General features: G+C 42.0%; 1 protein-coding gene across 1 annotated transcript in view; it reads right to left on the bottom strand.

The window, feature by feature from the left end:
* PDE8A (phosphodiesterase 8A) overlaps nt 1–19,893 on the bottom strand; it is a 391,617-nt gene extending 371,724 nt beyond the window's left edge. The window contains exon 1 of the mRNA XM_088472833.1: nt 19,749–19,893. Within this exon, the coding sequence (XP_088328959.1) occupies nt 19,749–19,811 (63 nt within the window). The 5' untranslated portion in view covers nt 19,812–19,893. The remainder of the gene's footprint in view (nt 1–19,748) is intronic.
* Between the last annotated feature and the right edge of the window lie 1,995 nt (nt 19,894–21,888).

Raw genomic sequence — 21,888 nt, 5'->3', positions numbered from 1 at the left:
ACACATTTTACTTACAGGTGGTTGGAACGGCCATGGGGACCAGATTCGCTCCGAAATTCGCCAACCTATACATGGGGGACTTTGAGTCCTCCCATGTGTGGAGTGGGGGGCTCGGGGGGTCTCTGGTACTCTATGGCCGCTACATTGATGATCTTTTTATTATTTGGGATGGGGATCTTTTTAGTGCACAGTCCTTTGTCACTTCTCTAAATTCTAATTCTCACAACCTTTCCTTCACTTACATTTATGACAGAAACCAGATACATTTTCTGGATCTCACCCTAACAATCCAAAACAATAAAATAACTACTACTAATTATTGCAAAGATACTGCCAGCAATAACTATTTACACTTTAAAAGTTCACATTATTTACCATGGAAAACAAATATTCCGAAAGGACAGTTGATGCGTATCAGACACAATTGCTCTGATCTGGAATCTTTCCAGACACAAGCAAGATCTCTGTGTGACAACTTTCTAGAAAAGGGCTACCCAGAGAACTTATTGAAAAAAGCTCTAGATGAGGTAGAAAAGATGGATAGAGAAAATCTTTTAAAATCAAAACAAGCGTCGGTACAAATTAATGAGAGAGATACATTGATGTGTAGCAAATATAAAAACAATCTTGCTTTTATTTCTACCTATAATAAATCATCCTTTCAAATAAAATGTGCTATAGAGAGAAATTATTCCATCTTAAAACATGACACAATTCTAAAAGATATTTTACCTGAAAAACCAACCTTCATTTATAGAAAAAACAAATCCCTTAAGAACATTCTTGCTCCAAGTTGTTTTAAACCCATTAAAGATTCTGATGTGATAGAACATAGGACCTGGTTACCGGAAAAAACAAAAGGCTGCTTCAAATGCGGAAAAACTAGATGTACAACATGCAAATATATTCTACACAATACGAAAGAAATCACAACAGCTTATAATGGAAAAAACATAACAATAAAACATTTTATAAATTGTGACACTAGTTTTGTTATATATATGCTATTATGTAGCTGTGAAAATATGAGATATGTAGGACGCACCACCAGAAGCCTAAAAGAACGCTTTTTGGAACATAGAAGAAACATCCTAAAAGGAAACATGCTCCACAGTGTTTCAAAACATTATGCTAATGAACATGGTAGAAATGATCATTCACTTAAGATTGTGGGGTTAGAACATATCCCCCCAACCATCAGAAAAGGGGATAGGTTCAGATCTTTATGTCGTCAGGAGCTATTTTGGATTTTCCAAATGAATAGCCTATATCCAGATGGCCTAAATGAACAAGTAGAATTAAACTCTGTGTTTTGATTTTTCTGTCTTTCTATCATACTCTATTTAATTTTTAGTTAATTTGTCTGACATTTATAAATTTATTCAATTTATTTTGTCTATATTTTATTTTATTATTTCCTTTATTATCAGGGTCCGTTATATATATATATTTGTAAACCACCAAGATTGCTATATATATATATAAATATATATATTTCTTGTGGTCTTATTTTATGAAGTAAAATTACAGTGCAATTTTATTTTTACTTTTCTCCACTTTTATTCGTATTTTGAATAATGCTAATTTATAGAAAACAAAGTAAAAATCAATATTCTATATATTGTTTTGTTCGATTGAAAATTTTGTTATTATATTCCTCATTGCTAATATTAATGATATTTGCATGTAACATGTGTCCAAATTGATTATAAATAATAAAAAGAAGAATAGTTTTGATCTATTGAATACTAACTGTTTTTACCCCTATGATTAGCTTTTTAGATTTATTTCTAATATTGCTATCTAGTATTGGGTAATCAACTTATATCTATGAAATGATCTAATACCTCCTAGATATAGTGATATATGTAATGCTTGTTATATATATATATTCACATTAATGAAGTTCTATATATATATATATTTCCATTTTTGGGAATCTAAATGTTCTATTTGTACAATATGCTTCTCCAAAATTGGCTATATATATAATTGACAAGGTTCGTTTTTTTCATCAAGTGCTTTGAATTGACTAATCAATTATGTTAAGTGAGCTTGTAGTGCTATAAATTTGAGACAAAGGTAGTTTACCTACACCTTGACAAAGACGCCTGAAGAGCGCCGAAACGCGTAGGTGCCAGCATTGGAAATATCCCTGGACTATCACTGCGACACCCTGATACCCATTTTGTATGGACATTACCATTTACGCTGCCCGTCATTTACACGCTTGCCCTGATCCACCTCGGCTGACACACAGCACGGAGATCTCCATTGACTCAGGCTACACAGGCACTTCCAGCTCCCCACACCTGGGTTGAGCTGCATCGCTGCAAGCCATTTCAACGCCTGCACAGCCCGTTCCCTCTGCCGAATACAGAAAGGGGGAGGTCAGTAATTATCAGCTGTGCCTCCCGTGCCTCACGCTGAAAGCTGCTTGCGGAAATCAAGTCTCTCCAACACGGGGATCGCTGCCGCTGGAAATAGAGCCGTCACACGGAGATCCAAGCTCCCCAAATACAGGTGAGAGCTCTCCATCGTGATACCGTGATCCAGACCGCTCACCTCACAAAAGGCTATTTCGGCCAACTCAAAGTTTATCTTCTGCTATTCAAAGGGGACATTCACCATCCCTTTTTAATACAGTGGTGGCAAGTGTATCATCAGTCCCTGGACACATTCATTTTCACAGCCAGCAGGCCCGCAGCTATTCATTCAGGACACTGGTAAACTTACAAATAGATTGCTAATGTGTGTCAATGTACAGTCATTTTAATTAGATTATCCAGGGGTATATGCCTATATTTTTAATTGTCAATAAATCTATTTATTTTAATATATGAACCTTGTCATATATTACTTATACCCCCTGATACACCGGCTGCTTTTTCTTACAGATTGCTTCTTTGTCATTGGGACAGACTATCCCTTTCAGCCGTGCTGCTTCAGGGTGTGTAATTTAACCCTTTTAGCGCCTGGATACTTTTTTTTCCTTTTTCCTACAATAAAATACCTTCAAAGCCAAGAGTGTTATTTGAGGTTTGGGTCTTGTAGCTGTGCTAATTTGCATTTACACAAGAACCTGGGAGAACAAAGGACTGTACTTTTTAGCCTGGGAAGGGTGTTGGCTGCTGAGAGAGGGGGGCGTGTGGAACTATAAGGCTCAGCATTCGACACTGTTAGGAGTTCACTTAGTTTAAGTGCACCATTTCTCATACACACATTAATACGCACAATTGCGCTGTTAACTAGTTACATATTAGCGAATGCATAAGATCCTGTATGAAAACGCTGTTTATTAGCTTCATGCGCACCCATCTGCCCAAAGTTAACTAGCGTCTTTACATCACACCCCGCATACTTACACATTACATATTCACATAAAAGGTTTAATAAGCTGTAAAGTATAAGATTTAAGTTTGTTCATTCTGTGAAATAAAGATTATTTGGTAACTAAGGTTTTATACATGATAAGTAAGCCGTGATTGGTATTGTACTGATGCGTACTCTTTCAAAAGTATTCCGGTACCATCGGTGTGGAGATCGCATCATGCATTCTCAACTTATGGACCGCAGAGACTTCAAGCAACAAAATGTACATTATATGAACAACTGTTAGGATGATTGCATGAGGCAGGAAACCAGAGACCCCCAGTTGTTAGAGGCTGGGTTGTGTCTATTTGAATCAACCTGTTAAATGCCTTGTAACATATGCCCTCTCCTTTAGGACCAATGGTATTAGCAACAAACTTCTCTATTGTGTTGTTCATTTCTGGGGGGTATATATATGTGTGCTGACCCTGGGTTCCTAGTCTTTGTGCTGAATGCTGATTGACGAGGGGTTTCTTGCTGATGCCTAACATCTGGACCAGAGAGCGCTGCATATGTATAATTATACTTGGGTCTGTATAATCTCTTTGCGCTAAGATTATATGAGGATCATAGCGTGTAACTGCTGTACTTTACTTGAATAATACTTTATGCTTTGGAACCACATGTTCTAAGTCTGGAGTCTTTATTTACTGGATGACTCCGTACGCAAATTAGCGTCATCCTTAGAGGTTTATAGGAAGGATATTAGAAGGTATAGGCAGGGGTATATAGAGGTTCAAAGGCAGAATCCTTAATATGGATATGACATGTCCCTGATAGAAAATGAGGACTCTGCTCTCAAGAGCTTACCATCTAAAACATAGCTTGTATGATTGAATATAGGTCATCCCATGTGACCCACGTTACATTTCATGTTCATTTTTAGAAGTTTAAATGCAACGCACACAAAAATGAAGCTGAAATTAAAGATTTTAAAAATATGACAATAACATATGGGGTAGGTAGCCATAATTAGTGCATAGAAGCAGAAAAAAAATGTACACTTAGTAGTTAAAATTATTTTTTTATATGTGTGACTCATGTTACAACAGAATGGACATAGGAACTTAGGTCACTTATATATTTATTTAAACCTGCTCTCCTAATTATTTTTTACAATATGATTGTTATACTAAACACTTTTAAGACCCTAAACTTATGATTGACACACAAACAAAAAACTGAATGTTAACTAAACTATACTTAAAATCAATTTTGACATGTGACTCATGTTACATACAAATGTGACACATGTTACATTTCTGTCCCCAGTCAAAGGGCTCTGATACAAATTACTCAAACCTGTAGAATTAATGTGAATTAATCAATGTAGGCCTGTTTCTCTTTCTGATTAACTGTGAGGATGTATAAAATGTTTCATCTAGTAGTGATGGCCATTTCTAGTTGCTGACAGCTTGCTCCATTGTGCTCACTAAGTATTCACCATCTCTAATGTCCTTTATCTCACCTGGGTAACTCTTTCCATCATATTCAACTTAGAACCAGTCACCAACGTTAAGTAGATCATCTGAAGTCACTGTGGCAGCTACATTAATTTCATCAGTAGAAAGAAATGAAGTTGAAAATGTCTTGGCATCTGCTGTGATACAATGTAATTTTCATGTATTGTGTCCTCTCTTTCATGGAATGACCTATAGGATCATTTGAATTTAATTATTCTGTTGGAATCGGGGGTGAGTATCGAGTGAGACTAAGCATAGTTACTTTTTTTTTTCATTTAGTGAGTTCTTAAAATATTTTAACAATGTTACATAAGTGATGTAGGAACCCCCTGACTATTTATACAAAGCTTTTTATGTGATGTCTTCAGAAAATGCTTCCCCCCTGTTGAAAGAAGCATTTGCCTGGGAATGTATCAGAAGACATGAAAGGAAATCACACAGAGGCATACAGTGTGAAATGAACCAGTACACTTCAGCACTCCGACAAGTGAAATGCTTTCCTGTATAATCACAGGCACTTTTTCCTCCACTTAGTACGTCCCCATTTTATAAAGTCCACAAACCAGATTTCAGGCTAGGATTATAGAATGGAATAAATAATGAAGCGATGGAACAAATACAATAACACATACAGTGACAGGGATCACCAGACTTTTTTTTTTAAGAACAACTAACACAAAATAGAAATATTTACATATTGAGAATGGACTGTTCATTCTTACCTTTTCTTTATGCTGAAACCATTTTAAAGAGTAAACTGGGATTCATTAGAGGTATACATCAGTGGTGTTTTGGTGAGATGGTTTGTGAAAATGATTGTCCTCCCTGTTATGGTGACAATAAATGTTGGGTCTATTACCTATTTGCCTGTGGTGGGGGCAACTGTGAACCCCATAGCACTAAACCCACCTCTCACATTATTTCCAAACCAATACAACATTACCCACAATACTATAGGCAACACAAACTATTCATCATCTCCAAAAATGTTCAGGTTTTATAGAAACAAACATAAAAAACAAACAGATTCATGGGCCGGCTCGAGGGTGCAGTGCGGCCCTGGACCGATAAAGACTGGTGAGCCTGGTGGCAGCCGCACCATCAGTTCTAACTTCGGGCCTGGGCAGTGCTGGACTCTACCGGCTCATATTTGGCCCAGGCTGTGGCCTACGGTTATGCAGCAGCATGACATCATAGGTCACACAGCTGCATGCACAGCTCCACTCTGTACTGAGGTTGGAGCCCGTGCTGGCTGCCAGTGCCACCCGTGGCAGAGAGGGACTGGGAGCTCCTCTCTCTCCTCTGGTACTGACAGGTCAGGTAAGTCTTCTGTGGTGGGCTGGGGCAATATTAATGTGTGCTTTATTTTTGTCTGTGGGGCCAATGTGTTTGTTTGCTTTTCTGTGGGGGCCAATGTGCTGAGTTTTTTTTGTGTGGGGGACAATGTGTTTGTTTTTTTCCTGTGGGGGCCAATATGTTTTTTTCCTGTGGTGGCCAATTTGTATGTTTTTATTTCCTGTGGGTGCCAATGTGTTTAATACTTTTCCTGTGGGGCCAATCTGTTTTATACTGTTCCTGTGGAGGGCTAATGTGTTTAATATTTTTCCTGTGGGGGACAATTGTGTCCTTTTTTCTGTAGGGGACAATGTGTGTGTGTTTTTCCTGTGGGGGCCAATGTGTTTTATATTTTTCCTGTAGGAGACAATGTGTTTTATATTTTTCCGGTAGGAGGCAATGTGTTGTATATTTTTCTTTATATTTGTCCTGTAGGAGACAATGTGTTTTATATTTTTCTTTATATTTTTCCGGTAGGAGACAATGTGTTTTATATTTTTCCTGTAGGAGACAATGTGTTTTATTTTTTTCCTGTAGGAGACAATGGGCCTGATTCAGACCCACTCGCGAGCGGCTGTCCGCTCGCAAGTGGGTCGATGTTATGCACTGAGCATGCGCACGACGGTCCTTCGCTCGTTGTGTCCGATCAAAGGGGGCGTGCTGTCAATGTTGATTGACAGCACGCCCCCTTTGGTGGGCGTGCCGGGGGCGTGCCTCCCTGACGGGGGCGTTCCCACGGGAACGCCTCCCGTCAGAAGCCGGCCCACTGACATCACTAGTGATGTCAGTGGGAGTGATTTTGGCTCTGATAGAGCCAAAATCACTCCGGAGCTTGCGGTTGAAAACCTCAACCGCAGGCTCCGGCTCGCAATTTCGATGGTTGCGATGGTCTCGACCATCGCGGCCATCAAAAAGCACGCTCGTATAGCCTGTGGGTGGTGACCCACAGCTATACGAGCGTCCAGGAGGACGCTCCATGAAAATGGAGCCCGGCCCTCATTCAGAGCGTGCGCTCTGCTCAGAGCGTACGGCTCTGAATGAGGGCCAATGTGTTTTATATTTTTCCTGTAGGAGACAATGTGTTTTATATTTTTCCTGCAGGAGACAATGTGTTTTATTTTTTTCTTGTAGGAGACAATGGGCCTGATTCAGACCCACTCGCGAGCGGCTGTCCGCTCGCAAGTGGGTCGATGTTATGGACTGAGCATGCGCACGACGGAGGGAGCTCCGTCGTGCGCATGCGCCAGACGCGACGAGCGAAGGAAAGTCCTTCGCTCGTTGTGTCCGATCAAAGGGGGCGTGCTGTCAATGTTGATTGACAGCACGCCCCCTTTGGTGGGCGTGCCTCCCTGATGGGGGCGTTCCCACGGGAACGCCTCCCGTCAGAAGCCGGCCCACTGACATCACTAGTGATGTCAGTGGGAGTGATTTTGGCTCTGATAGAGCCAAAATCACTCCGGAGCTTGCGGTTGAAAACCTCAACCGCAGGCTCCGGCTCGCAATTTCGATGGTCGCGATGGTCTCGACTATCGCGGCCATCACAAAGCACGCTCGTATAGCCTGTGGGTGGTGACCGACAGCTATACGAGCGTCCAGGAGGACGCTCCATGAAAATGGAGCCCGGCCCTCATTCAGAGCGTGCGCTCTGCTCAGAGCGTACGGCTCTGAATGAGGGCCAATGTGTTTTATATTTTTCCGGTAGGAGACAATGTGTTTTATATTTTTCCTGTAGGAGACAATGTGTTTTATTTTTTTCCTGTAGGAGACAATGTGTTTTATATTTTTCCAGCAGGAGACAATATGTTTTATTTTTTTCTTGTAGGAGACAATGTGTTTTATATTTTTCCTGTAGGAGACAATGTGTTTTATTTTTTTCCTGTAGGAGACAATGTGTTTTATATTTTTCCTGTAGGAGACAATGTGTTTTATATTTTTCCTGCAGGAGACAATGTGTTTTATTTTTTTCTTGTAGGAGACAATGTGTTTTATATTTTTCCTTTAGGAGACAATGTGTTTTATATTTTTCATGTGGAGACAATGGCCCTGATTCAGAGCCGGACGCTCTGACCAGAGCGCTCGCTCTGAATCAGGGCCCTCCTCCAGTAATATGGAGCGTCCTCCTGGACGCTCGTATAGCTGTGGGTCACCACCCACAGCAAATACGAGCGTGCAAAAAGATGGTCGCGATGGTCTTGACCATCGCGACCATCGGACTTGCGAGGGAAATCCTGCGGTCGGGTTTCCCAGCCGCAAGGCCAGGAGTGATTTTGGCTCTATCAGAGCCAAAATCACTCCCACTGACATCACTAGTGATGTCAGTGGGGCCAGTTTCAGACGGTAGGCGTTCCCATGGGAACGCCTCCATCTGGCAGGCACGCCCCGGCACGCCCACGAAAGGAGGCGTGCTGTCAATCAACATAGACAGCACGCCCCCTTTGGTGCGAGACCCGGAGATATGGAAAGTCCTTCGCTCGCCGGGTCTCGCGCATACGCACGACGGAGCTCCCTCCGTCGTGCGTATGCGCAGTGGGGACCATCGACCCACTTGCGAGCGTAATGCCGCTCGCGAGTGGATCTGAATGACCCCCAATGTGTTTTATTTTATTCTTGAAGGAGACAATGTGTTTTATATTTTTCCTGCAGGAGACAATGTGTTTTATATTTTTCCTGTGGAGACAATGTGTTTTATTTTTTTCTTGTAGGAGACAATGTGTTTTATATTTTTCCTGTAGGAGATAATGTGTTTTATTTTTTTCTTGTAGGAGACAATGTGTTTTATATTTTTCCTGTGGAGACAATGGGCCTGATTCAGACCCACTCGCGAGCGGCTGTCCGCTCGCAAGTGGGTCGATGTTCTGCACTGAGCATGCGCACGACGGAGGGAGCTCCGTCGTGCGCATGCGCCAGACGCGACGAGCGAAGGACTTTCCATCGCTCGTTGTGTCTGATCAAAGGGGGCGTGCTGTCGATGTTGATTGACGGCACGCCCCCTTTGGTGGGCGTGCCGGGGGCGTGCCTCCCTGACGGGGGCGTTCCTAAGGGAACGCCTACCGTCAGAAGCCGGCCCACTGACATCACTAGTGATGTCAGTGGGAGTGATTTTGGCTCTGATAGAGCCAAAATCACTCCGGGCCTTGCGGTTGAAAACCTCAACCGCAGGCTCCGGCTCGCAGTTTCGATGGTCGCGATGGTCAAGACCATCGCGGCCATCAAACTGCACGCTCGTATAGGCTGTGGGTGGTGACCCACAGCTATACGAGCGTCCAGGAGGACGCTCCATAGTTATGGAGGACGGCCCTCATTCAGAGCGTGCGCTCTGCTCAGAGCGTATGGCTCTGAATGAGGGCCTATGTGTTTTATTTTTTTCTTGTAGGAGACAATGTGTTTTATATTTTTCCTGTAGGAGATAATGTGTATTATTCTTTTCCTGTGGGGGACAATAAGCGTGTTTTTTTCTTGTGGAGGACAATGTGAAGTGGGTGTAGCCTGAGCCATTCTTGCCTACTTTATAAATCTCCTCTCAGGGAGAAGCCCCGGGGAGGAGATTTTGTTAACATCTTCAGGGGGGGGCGGAGCCTGACTGCATATTTCATGTGTCATTAGGCCCCATCCCACCACAGAAAAGGATGTCATTTTTGAGACATTTTAGCCCTACCCCCTACTTGTAGACCAGAAAATTCCCCGTAAAATCTCCCCATCCTTCCCGCTTCATTAGGAAGTGGGTGGGATGCAGGAGCTATGCCTACTCTTCCGGGAGTGCAGGGGGTTACCCGAAAAAACTTTTGGGAGTAGGCATGTATGGCCTCAGCCAGCCATTGATACTGTCATGATGTATATGCTGCTGGGCAGCTCTGCAGCTATGCTTCACTGCCTGTGAACATGGAGGTTGAGGGCAGTTGTGTGGGGAAGTGGGTGGGGGGATAATAATGTGCCTAGGGGCGGTCAAACCGCTAGATCTATATTTACCTATAAGTAGTAGATGTATTTGGGTTCAACCTCCAACCTTTTGTCCATTCAGTATAACTGAAAGGGAAGACTCAGAGGAGATTAGAAATATATAGAGCCAGTAGTAACAAAGTTTTAACATTGCTCTCTAACCTCCAAAATGCTCCTAAGCACCTTTTGCTCTGTAATGGATTGAGAAATATATCTAGTACTTTTTTCCTGCAATCACTGTAGTATAGTGACAGATACCGTTAGGGTAGGAACATGATAGGGCTAGAAAGTATTTTTCCTCTATTACCCTTACTCATGCATCCTTACCTGCAGTGAGAGCTTGTTAATAGGAGCCATGGATGGAGGCTCAATGTTCATAGGGGCAAGTGATGACCTTCTTTTCAGTGAGATTGGATATTCTACATATGTAGAATTTGGGGAGGTAAGATCAGAGATCTGTTAGGACTGTTAGGATACTCTTATATATTTGTTTATATTATTGACTGATCAAATTGTAATGTGTGTGGCACCATCTTAAGACTGTTAGGTTAAGCTTATGCTTATTCAATGCATTCTTTCTTTGACCCAGGACACCGCAAAGGAAAACACACCTCTCTATAAGGTCATAAGACACCTGAAGACTGTTGTAGGACATTGTTTTTAGCGCCTCAACCATCCAGGCTACATCACACTGCTATTATCGCTCTTTAAAATGGACTTCATTTTTGTATTTCACCAAAGGAGACTGGCCTTGGGTCTACACCATGGTGGGAACATTCTTTACCTCCTCTCTGGGAAATTTTGTTGGGGAGATCCAGGAGGCAAGAGCAGGGGTCATGATTATACTATTTAAATTTTACATGATCATGAACCCACCCTCACTGCTCTATTCCATGAACTGGGCATCATACTGTGGGGACAGGCACATGATGACAAGATGCATCATAGGTGGGTGGCATGTAGAATTGCTGCCTGCTTTTCCGGGAGTCCAATAGAATTCATCATAATTTGGGAATCTCTTAGACATTCCAGTAGAGCAGCGTTTTTCAACCACTGTGCCATGGCACACTAGTGTGCCGCGAGCGGTTGTCAAGTGTGCCGCGTTGGTCAGCTCAGCGCACTTGTACTGTAGTGTGTTTTATTCCTGAGGAGGCCAATGTAGTGTGTTTTATTCCTGAGGAGGCCAATGTGGTGTGTTTTATTCCTGAGGAGGCCAATGTAGTGTGTTTTATTCCTGTGGAGGCCAATGTAGTGTGTTTTATTCCTGAGGAGGCCAATGTAGTGTGTTTTATTCCTGTGGAGGCCAATGTAGTGTGTTTGATTCCTGTGGAGGCATATGTAGTGTGTGGTATTCCTGTGGAGGCCAATATGTGTGTATATTTATATGTGTGAGCTACTGTTTATGTTTTTTCATTGGTCACGCACACCGCATAGCCGGATAGTGTGTGTAGTGTGCCTCGAGTTGAAAAGGTTGTAAATCACTGCAGTAGAGTATGGAAGCATGGCCTACACTTTTCATAGAACACCTTCTGCACTGCACCTTCTAGGTAGACTATGCATGGGAAAGTGCATTGCTAGGTGCATTTTCAACAAATTTAATAAAAACATTCAAATGTATAATAATGACATAACTGATGACGACTTATTCTCATTATTAATCATTAAATAAATTATGCTAGAACAAATAGGATTGGTGTGGATCATCTGGCACAATAATTGCGTGCTAATATGAATACACACACCAATGTAACAAAAATATTCAAATACATAAAAGGGAAATGTAATAAAGACATGTTTCCCTCACTAGGGCCTTAGTTAGGGGTGGGCAAGTTGTGCTGCCACTCAGTGTGCAGGGCATAGACAGAGGCACCATTGATCCCCTATGGCACCAGTATCTGGCTTGCAGAGTGACTGGAACAGCACCTTGCAACCTAGAGAACTGCCCAAAGCGTCTTTAGGCTGCTTCAGTTGCTGCCACAGAGCTTCTTTCTGGTCCTGGCAGTCTCACCCCCTCATTGTGATGTCATGATGTCACATTTTGGAGGGGCAAGGCCGACACAGAGTGAAATCTCGCCCTCTACGGCCCTGCCCCTCGCTCTCATAATTTACTTAAACAACAAAGCTAAAATGTGTAATATTTTATAGCAAAAGCTGATGTAATGGTAACGGTGCACATCCAGACAGATCCGTTTCCTCTACACATCTGGATGTGTATTCTGTATTATACAAGAAAATAATGAAGGGAGTGGTCAAAAAGTAGAAGTAGATTATACATATGTTCACATACCGTATATATGTTATCGCCAAAACTAAACAAATCCTTATATTCCTGTAGCAGGTCACAAAAAGTAATGTTGGTATGTGTGTGTATTCATAGTTGTAAATGCTAAGTTAATAATTGGTGCATTCATTCAAAACAAAATATGTTGTGTGTCCACGGGATGTAATTGACAACCTGGCGGTCGGGATGCCGGTGCTCTGAATACCATCGCCGGAATCCCGTCCACAGTCGGAATCCCGGTGCCAGAATCCCGACCACCGGCATCCCAACTGTAAACATTAGGGTTAGGGGGATGGTTAGGTTTAGGTGCTGGGGGGGGGGTTAGGCTATTTAAAAGGTGGATTAGGGGTTAGGGTTAGGTAACTTACCTTTGGGAGTCAGGATTCTGACTGTCGGGATACCGTGGTCTGTATTCTGACCACCTGCATCCCGATCGCCAGGATTCCGTACCCCAACCCATATCCACATATTCTGCAGTTAGTGAATGCTCTTTACTGTTTTAGTCTTAGTGATGATATAATTTGCATAATCAGGTCCCACCCATCACTGTGACTCAAATCACATACTTGAACAGTGGAGCAGGGTCTGTTGGTTTGAAATGCGTCATCCAAGTCCTGCCTCATTAACTTCCCAATAAGTGAAGCCCGATCTGTGAGGACGGCCTACTATCCCGGAGTCCAGGGATGACATTCCAGGAGAGTAGGTATTTATGTCTTAGCAGTGTTCACCACCTTACTGGATGCAGCTTAACTCGAACTTCAAAAGAGTTACTTTAACCCTATGAGAAATAAACTGTTTAATTACACATTAAACATGAGTGTTCAGAGCAAACCCTTGGTGGATAATAAATCAACTGCATTTTATTACATTAGATTCATTATCCTTTCTACTATACATTCACTCAGAAGGCTCATGTGTACTGCTGCTATCTTTTTCATAGAGTTCAATGAACCCCTATTTAAAGTGATGGTCATAAAGGCAATGCAGCTGAGGAGGGATGTACCACAGGTGCAATTATAGTGCTCATGAAAACAAGACATTACGACACCGTCATAAAAAACTATGTATTGTTTTATTTAAAAAAATGTATATATTTACAAGAAAAAAACAAACACTTAATTGTATCTTATTACATACAACTTATTTCTTTGGAAAGCTGACATAAGAAATTAAAAATGACAGAACATCATAACAAAATATTGACATTAAATTAATGTAAAACCCTACTAAAAAGCATAAAAGCATTAATTAAAAATATTCCTAAAAAAAATACATAAAACCAGCTATTAGAGCGTGCATCTGGCCAATAAAGTCATAAACCATGCCAACTTATCTCCCTGTTTCATTTGCAATGTCTACAAATCAGCATAACTGTGTAATAGCAGTTGCATGCTTTTAGAGATACTTTGTTTATAAAACTAAAAGAAATTAGTGATCAATTAGGACAGCGGCTCTCAAACTCGGGCCTCAGGACCCCACACAGTTCACATTTTCCAGGTCACCCAGCAGGTGCACAGGTGTATTCATTACTCACTGACATATTTTAAAATATCCACAGGTGGAGCTAATTATTTCACCTGTGATTCTGTGAGGAGACCTGTAAAACATGCACTGTATGGGGTCCTGAGGACCGAGTTTGAGAACCTGTGAATTAGGAAATCAGAGAACGATTTATAAATCAGGGATAAGTAGATAAAATGATAAATAGTAACAAAGTATGGAACAGAAGTGAGAGGTGTCTGTTCTCCTGAGCTTATACAGTAATATAATGTTCTGGCACAAATTGCACGATGACTCCTGCTAAATGTGACGGTCATTGCTGGGCTTACGGTGTGGACACCCTGTTGGGCTCTGTGTACATAGTAATGGCAGGAGAAGGGATGAGCTCATGATATTTGGATGGGGAAGTGTTTTATTGGTAACAATATTATATTCATTGGTTGAGAATGGGGTGTGATCAGTGCTTATGATTTACAGATATTACATCTGAAATGCACCCTGGCACAGACATTTTTCATATGCATTGTTAATGATAAAACTATGCATTATGCTGTAGCTTGAACTACTGTTAATATGTGTATTATTATTTATGGTGGATTCTATTTAAACATTTTAAGCCACCATAATCAAGGTTACTACACATTGTAAAAGTGAAAAGACCAGTTACATAACTAGAAGTATATACAGAGTAATTATGAAGCAAGTAATTTTTTTTCATAACCAGTCCACTAGTTTTAATCACATTTATAGCTTTTTATTATATCTAGACTACTGCTATGTTACTGTTGCTGCAGTGAAAATACATTCCATAAAGCATAGACAGTAATATGAATGGTACCATCCATTAGAAGGCAGTCTGAATACAGGTGGATATTCACATGGATTTTAGATGACTGGAAGCAACCTCAATTGCCACCACTTTACATGCATCTCTAATACTCCTTTTACACCAGAGCAAAAACCTGGGTTTTTGCTGGGTCTACCCGGGTCGCAGCTCAGTGTAAAAGGGTCCCTGAAAAATAACTCAGGTCAAGTGACCCAGCAATCCAACCCAGGTAGCTACCAGGGTTGGACCCAGGATGGACCCGGGTAATGGTGCAGTGTAAACTGTGCAACCATGGTTATCTGACCTGGGTCATGTCTAAAATGAGCTGATTTGTGGTTGTGGAGCATTCACCTCCCACTGTTTATGACCTCACAGGTTTAGCAGGGCAGACCTGAGCTCAGTGCGAACAGGGCTGACCTGGGAGTAACCCAGATCAAAGGTGCAGTGTAAATGGGTCTGACCTGGGTCTGACCAGGGTTGGAACCATGTCCAAAAACCCAGGTCGGACCTGGGTTTTTGGTGGAAAAGAGGTATAAATTAGGCTCTTTATGTATATTTTATTTTCTATGTTTGCCTGCTGCACATTACAAGTAGTGTAAGATAGTTCCAGTCACATAAACATTGACATGCACCATGAATGCTGTAGGCAATTTTCAGTTCTATGCAGTCAGATACAGTTGTATGCATCAAGTTCATTAGAATAAAACACATATTAAAACACAAATCACTCAAAGTGCCCACAGACCATAGATGTATGTAGCTAAATCTGACAGATTTGGACATTTGGCACTTCTGTGGCAAGAATGGATCAGATGGGTACCATTAGTGCAGTCAGGCAATCATTTCATTCATAGATATAGTCAATGTCCTAACAAATTTACCATCAATCCTGACATCTAATCAATCCCAATAAGATTTCGAATTGGGGTCAAAAAATATTTATCAATCACCTTGTTCCCAATATGTCTAAACATCACATGATTGGCTGCCTGCTTCTTCCAGACTCAACCTCCCATCTCTGTCCTTTCTTGCAAATTAAACTCATCTGAGTCTCAAGGTGCCCACACACATAGCGACATTTTAGACGATTTGGCCAATTTCGACGAATCGTGACGACGAATCGGGTAAAAAAATCGTGAATTTATACTCACGAGCACGATGCCGATGCGCGTCCCCGCTCGTCGTATATCGCATCTTCTGATCTGCCGTGCTGTAGGGCAGATTAGCCAATCTGGGATACAATGCATTGGCTGCAAGATAGATCTTTCGTCAGATTGGACATTTTTAACTCCAAATCGTGATCACGACGGCAAGGGAGCTCCCGTGAAAGTTCATGAGGAAATTGGCCATAAAATCGTATCGTGAGCACATCGGTATATGTGTGGGCACCTTCACTTTACTGGAAGATTGTAAAATCAAAAACAAAGCCCTGTAAGCAGACACAGGGCCTGATTCAGACCCGGACGCTATTTGGGGCCGCTCGCTCTCAAAAAGGGGCCGGATATTTAAATTGACCGCTCGCTCTTTGCGGTGTGAGGACGCCTCTATGTCTGTGCGAGCATCCGCTAAATGCGCTCGCTATTTTTTCAAGACGCCCCTTTGCCGTTCGCAAATCACGTCATCTCCTGTTTTTATTAGATTAATCGGGAACATCGAACGGCATCTGAACTGCTCGCAGCGCTTGAGGTAGGAATTACTTCCCGTAATCATTGCGAGCAGTTCAGGCTAAAGGACAGCCAAGTGACGTGGTCGATGACACTCCTTTGCTAATTATGCACTCCCATTAAACGCCCTTTTGACTGTTGGGCACGCCTGCGTTCGCACAACCACTCCCCCGTTTTCAAGCACCTTCCCCCGTTACATCCCACAAACGGCACATTCTGTCACTCAAAATAGCAACCCCTCTGTGTTTTACGAGCGCACGATTTCGGACCGCAATGACTGGTTTGCGCATGCGCATTGCGATCCATACGCATGCGCAGTTGTGCAACTATCGCTCAGAGCGAGCGTGCGCACACTTACGAGCAGGTCTGAATCAGGCCCACAGTCCTACTAGGAACATAACTAGATGGTTGTAAGACCCACAGCACACTATTGTAAGGGGCATCAAGACACGACACCAAACACTGTAATTGCTCATCTACTCTGGGGGGAGATGCACTAAGCCTTGGAGAGTGATAAAGTGGAGAGAGATAAAGTACCAACCAATCCGTTCCTAACTGTTATTTTTCAAACACAGCCTGTAACACGACAGTTAGGAGCTGAGTGATTGGTACTTTATCTCTCTCCACTTTATCTCTCTCCAAGGCTTATTCCGCATATCCACTAGACGATAAATTGGATGATTTGAATGATATCGTTATCGTTCATCGTCCGCAATATTGTGCAGTGGGTATGCAGTCAACGACCAGTGACGCGGGCTCCTGCTGGTCATTGACGACATCTTTCATCACCTGTACTTGCAGGGCAAGTATGGAGATAAGGGAGGGTGACGTCACTGAACGCTATATATCGATCAGTGTGGGTGCTCAACATCGTTAACGACATTGAGCCCGGCACTGCAGGGTAGACACTAGATGATATCGCTCATGGAGCATATCGTCTGGATACCTGCCTTTAGTGCATCTCCTGTCTTTAGTTCACAGAAGGTTCCTCTACTGATATGGCTGATGCTGCTGCTATATTATCCAATCTTAAACAGCCTACTCTATTTTAACCAATTACAGTCTTCTTTCTCTTTACTACAGCAGCCGCATCCTGACCAATAGTGGCTGCATCAGTAAGCCAGAGGCAAGAGAAAATGTCTGCAGCATGAGGCTTTGACAGGGCACACTGTCTCTGTAGCAGCTACACCTCCTGCTACCTAGTTAATTCTGGCCATGGATCCAATAATGAGGCAGAATTAGATTGCTATCTCAGTCAATAAAATGATGGAATCCAATGTTAATGTTATTGCCGCAATAAAGTACAAAATTGGAGATTCCTACATAGGTACATAAATGTAATTATTAAAGGAGAATTGATTTCTTAAGGTGCGTACACACATAACGATTTTTTTAACGATTTAACTATAACGACGTAGTTATCGTTAAATTGTTTGTAAAATTGCTCATCTTTTTAAGCTGAACGATGAACGATAATCGATCACGCGCGTTCACATTTGTAGTTTGTAGTTCATCGTCCATTCTGACTGTCCAACAAACAATTTTCGTTCAGAAAATCGTTCATGTTGTGCAGAATGAACAATAAACGATGAACTATTTCCATTCACTGTATGCATGATTAAAAATTGTTCATCGTTCATCGTTTTTGAAAATCGTTCATTATTTTAGTAACGATTTTTAGTGAACGATTTTCGTTCACTTTTTCAAGGGAAAATCTGAACGAAAATCGTTCACTAAAATCGTTGGTTACTAACATCGTTAACCTTCCTCATCCAAGCATAAGAACAGCGGGGGTCTAGTGTCTGGGTCCTCCCTGTGGTTCAGGAGGTAATCACACCCTGCCACCATCCAGCTCTTCTCTATCAATGAATACAGCAGGATAACACATTGTTGTGATACCTTCATTCTTGAGAGGAGGAGTAGTAGTAATTAGAGAGTCGTAATTGGTGATGATCTACTGAATGACAACTGACACTGCCACACTAACGCTAACAGAGAGGGCTGCTATTGAATAATCGATTTGAGTGAAAAGTGACTTAAAATTATATGAGTGTTTCATAGTGTACATAACACTAACACAAGTATATTTCTGTAAGACTGACAATTGCTGCCCCAGGAAGGATAGTTAGCTCCTCTCCTACCTTTATTCCTAACATTTATAGCTGAGTACCCATTTGAATTATATCAAATATGAATAAACATAATAATATATAAAGACATGTTTCGCCATGTACCATGTACTCTATGCTATGATTAAGGTGGAGGACTATTAAATGCAAAGAAATACAGTTTGTAACCTAAATGTAGCAAGCGCTGAGTGGCACCATATTTTTTATTTAACAATGTCTCATTGTGTATAGGGGCTCTTACTGCCCTTTTAAACACTAATAGTTTTTATATACGCACTTGTGCAGTGGATTTGTTATTTATGAAATTCATATTTTCAACAATAATTGAAAACAATCTATTCATTTCTATGGAATAATCTTTATAGAGCAGCCACCGATGCTTTTGTACAGTACTTGTGCCTATTCTTGCAGAGATGAGCACTGAGGTCAACTTCATTAGAAGCTTGAAACCTGTTGTGTCACCTATGCTACAGCCCTAATGCATGAAAGCCTGAAGAGCAGCTTGCCTCAGTGACAGGGTAACATGGCTGCATGATGTGCCAAATCCAATGAAGCATTTCCAATGTAACAATTTGTCTGGTATATCGTTGTTACTCAGCAGGGATTTGATCCATAGGTGGATTTGTATATATAAAGCTTATGGGGCTGCCACACCAAAATGCTGCTGTATAACTGGTACTGATCCCATCTTTTTGTGCTTTAAGTGCATGATCTTCCAAATGATAGCCTTAGGATCCCTGTTGACTTCCAACTGTGTCTTAACACCAAGCACACTGTACTGTACTGGCAGGTTCTATTGTCAATATCTTTACTGCAGTGATCTCAGCATTAGAGATAAATCATTGTACTACATTCTGTATGGATGTCATATAGTTGTCATATACAGTACGTACTTGTCATTACCATGCTGTCCAGTCGTTTATATACATTGCACAAAAAGAAAAGCCAAGTGCTGTGCAGTAAAGCAGCCACAATACCTCCCACTCACAGTGCTATCTATATGTATTCCCTGCATTATACCCAAAGCTGTGTCACGGTCTTTGATCTATGTGTTCAAAACAGCCTATATGCTATTACTGTCATGATGTATGAGCTCCAATTCATAACTGTTTTTGTTACCAGCTGTAATTGTTGGCAAGTCAGTTACCAATGCACATAAATGGCTTGCAGATCTTTGCATCATCCTAAAAATAGCAAATGAAACAAATTCGAACAGAGCAGTAATGTAACGTGATGTCTTACCTGCTGCACAGGACCGTTGCGTAGTCTTCTGCCTCCTAAACTTTTCACTCTCTTCCACTCCATCGTTTTAGCGTATTGTTTGCAGGATAATACTGCATCGATTATTCCACTGGCGTTTAGATCCAAATATAGAACCAAGCCATTAAATGCAACAAACGGTAGGACAGGTAGTCACAGTATCCCATGGTGTATAATCATGTCTGTGAGACCATTCAGGCTTTCATGATCGATTGCTACATGGTAAATGACAGAAATTAGTAACCTGCCACCAAGATGCACAACTCTGCCAGGTCCTGCAGGCTGCAAGGAGATCAGGAATGCACTATATTCCCCATAGAGAACTGGAGCCTCTGCAACTATACGGCACTAACAGAAAACCAGATCTACACAGAAAAAAAAACTTGACAGACCAGTGTTAATTCAATTTTGTAGCCACTCCCTCTTCTCTCATAGCTTGCCTAGATTATAAAAACCAGAGGCAAGGTCACCAAGCAACCAGATTTCTACGTCACACTGGCAATAAAGTCACTATGTTACCTGGTTTAGCGGTGAGCAGACACATGCTGCTCTATTATAACTCTGTGGTCAGAAAGCTTTCTCATTTACAGCAGCTGCATTTATGTCATATGTATGAGAACTGTGAAATGTTTATGATTCTCATAGGAGTGTCTCGGGTGTTGAACTGTGGACCTGGACTCCTGCATTTAGCATTGGCTGTGACATACTATATAGATACTGAGATTAGAGTAGACTATGAACTTTATGCACTATATAAAAAGGACTCCACCTCTACATGTGTACATCTATGTATGTCTGTGTGCACATACAAGAAAAACTATATATATATATATATATACATACATATATATATATATATATATATATATGAAGGTAGAAATCAGCGGCACTTGAAGTCTTGAATAAAGTTGTTTAATGTGCTCCTAACACATAATACCAACCTTTCGGAACATGCCCCTTTGTCAAGGTGAGTGGAGAGAATAGAAAGAAAGATATAGCGCTTACCTTATACACAGAGAAGCCCGCCAGTTGTGTGTGACCGGACGCTGCCCGGGAGTCCACGTAACGCTGCCGGAGTCCCGCTCTGAAGACGTCATCGCGCCAGGAGTAACTAGTGCCCTAGGTAACCAGGATGCCTGCGCTCAGACGCGGCTGGTCATCCTGAATAGAAACAAAAATAGAGTGGCTACAAAGAATCCCGAAAACCAGAGACCCGAAACGTAATACTTAGTGATACTAAAACGAAGATCATATACAAGCAAAAACAGCATGAAAGTAAAAATAGAAGCAATTGTAAAAACACTGATAGTAATAACAATACAAAATAAACATGACCACTGCCTGCAGGGGCAGCGAGAGAAACTTAAGGTGAAAAGACATAGATCAAAACAATTGGATCAAAGAAAATAGATCGAAAACGGAACAAATCTGTCCCCAACAAAGTACCATGGTAGAAGCACAGGAACTCCTACCAAATGTATAGGCATGACAGACTGCTGAAAAAAATGGAATAAGAGTTAGTTTTAGATGGATCTAAGGCGAACAGTCAGAGATAGTAAAACATGGACTCAAAGGACAGTCATAGCTCCCACCTGGGCGAATTCCTGATAATAATAAATTATTTAATTGAACACACTCCAGTTGATTTTTTAATTGAGACTGACCGGGCTCATGGTGTTTAAATTATAGATCCATTTGGCTTCAATTTGGAGGAGACGGGCCACTCGATCTCCACCGCTGACGGTTTTAGGTACATGGTCGATGGTCATATGGCTAAGATCTGAAAGCACATTGGGGGTCATTCAGACCCGGTCGTTAGCGCCGATGTGCTCGGACCGGGTCGATGGCACCCCACAGAGCATGCGCCCGACGGCGCCGGCGTGCGCATGCGTGAGACCCGCTAAGACCGACAGCGCCGGTCGTAGCGGGTCTCGATCCAAAGGGGGCGAGCTGTCGATGTTGATTGACAGCTCTCCCCGTTTGGAAGGCGGGCCGGGGGGGTGGCAGCCCAAACGGAGGCGTTCCCATGGGAACGCCTACCGTTTGGGGGAGGCCCCACTGACATCACTAGTGATGTCAGTGGAGAGCTTCCGGCTCAGACAGAGCCAGAAGCTCTCCGTGG

This window comes from Taudactylus pleione, unplaced genomic scaffold, assembly GCF_031769625.1.
Source record: "Taudactylus pleione unplaced genomic scaffold, aTauple2 ptg000129l, whole genome shotgun sequence".
Classification (NCBI taxonomy): domain Eukaryota; kingdom Metazoa; phylum Chordata; class Amphibia; order Anura; family Myobatrachidae; genus Taudactylus; species Taudactylus pleione.
The sequence above is the reverse complement of the archived record's forward strand: the minus strand, read 5'-3'. Positions and strand labels throughout refer to the sequence as shown.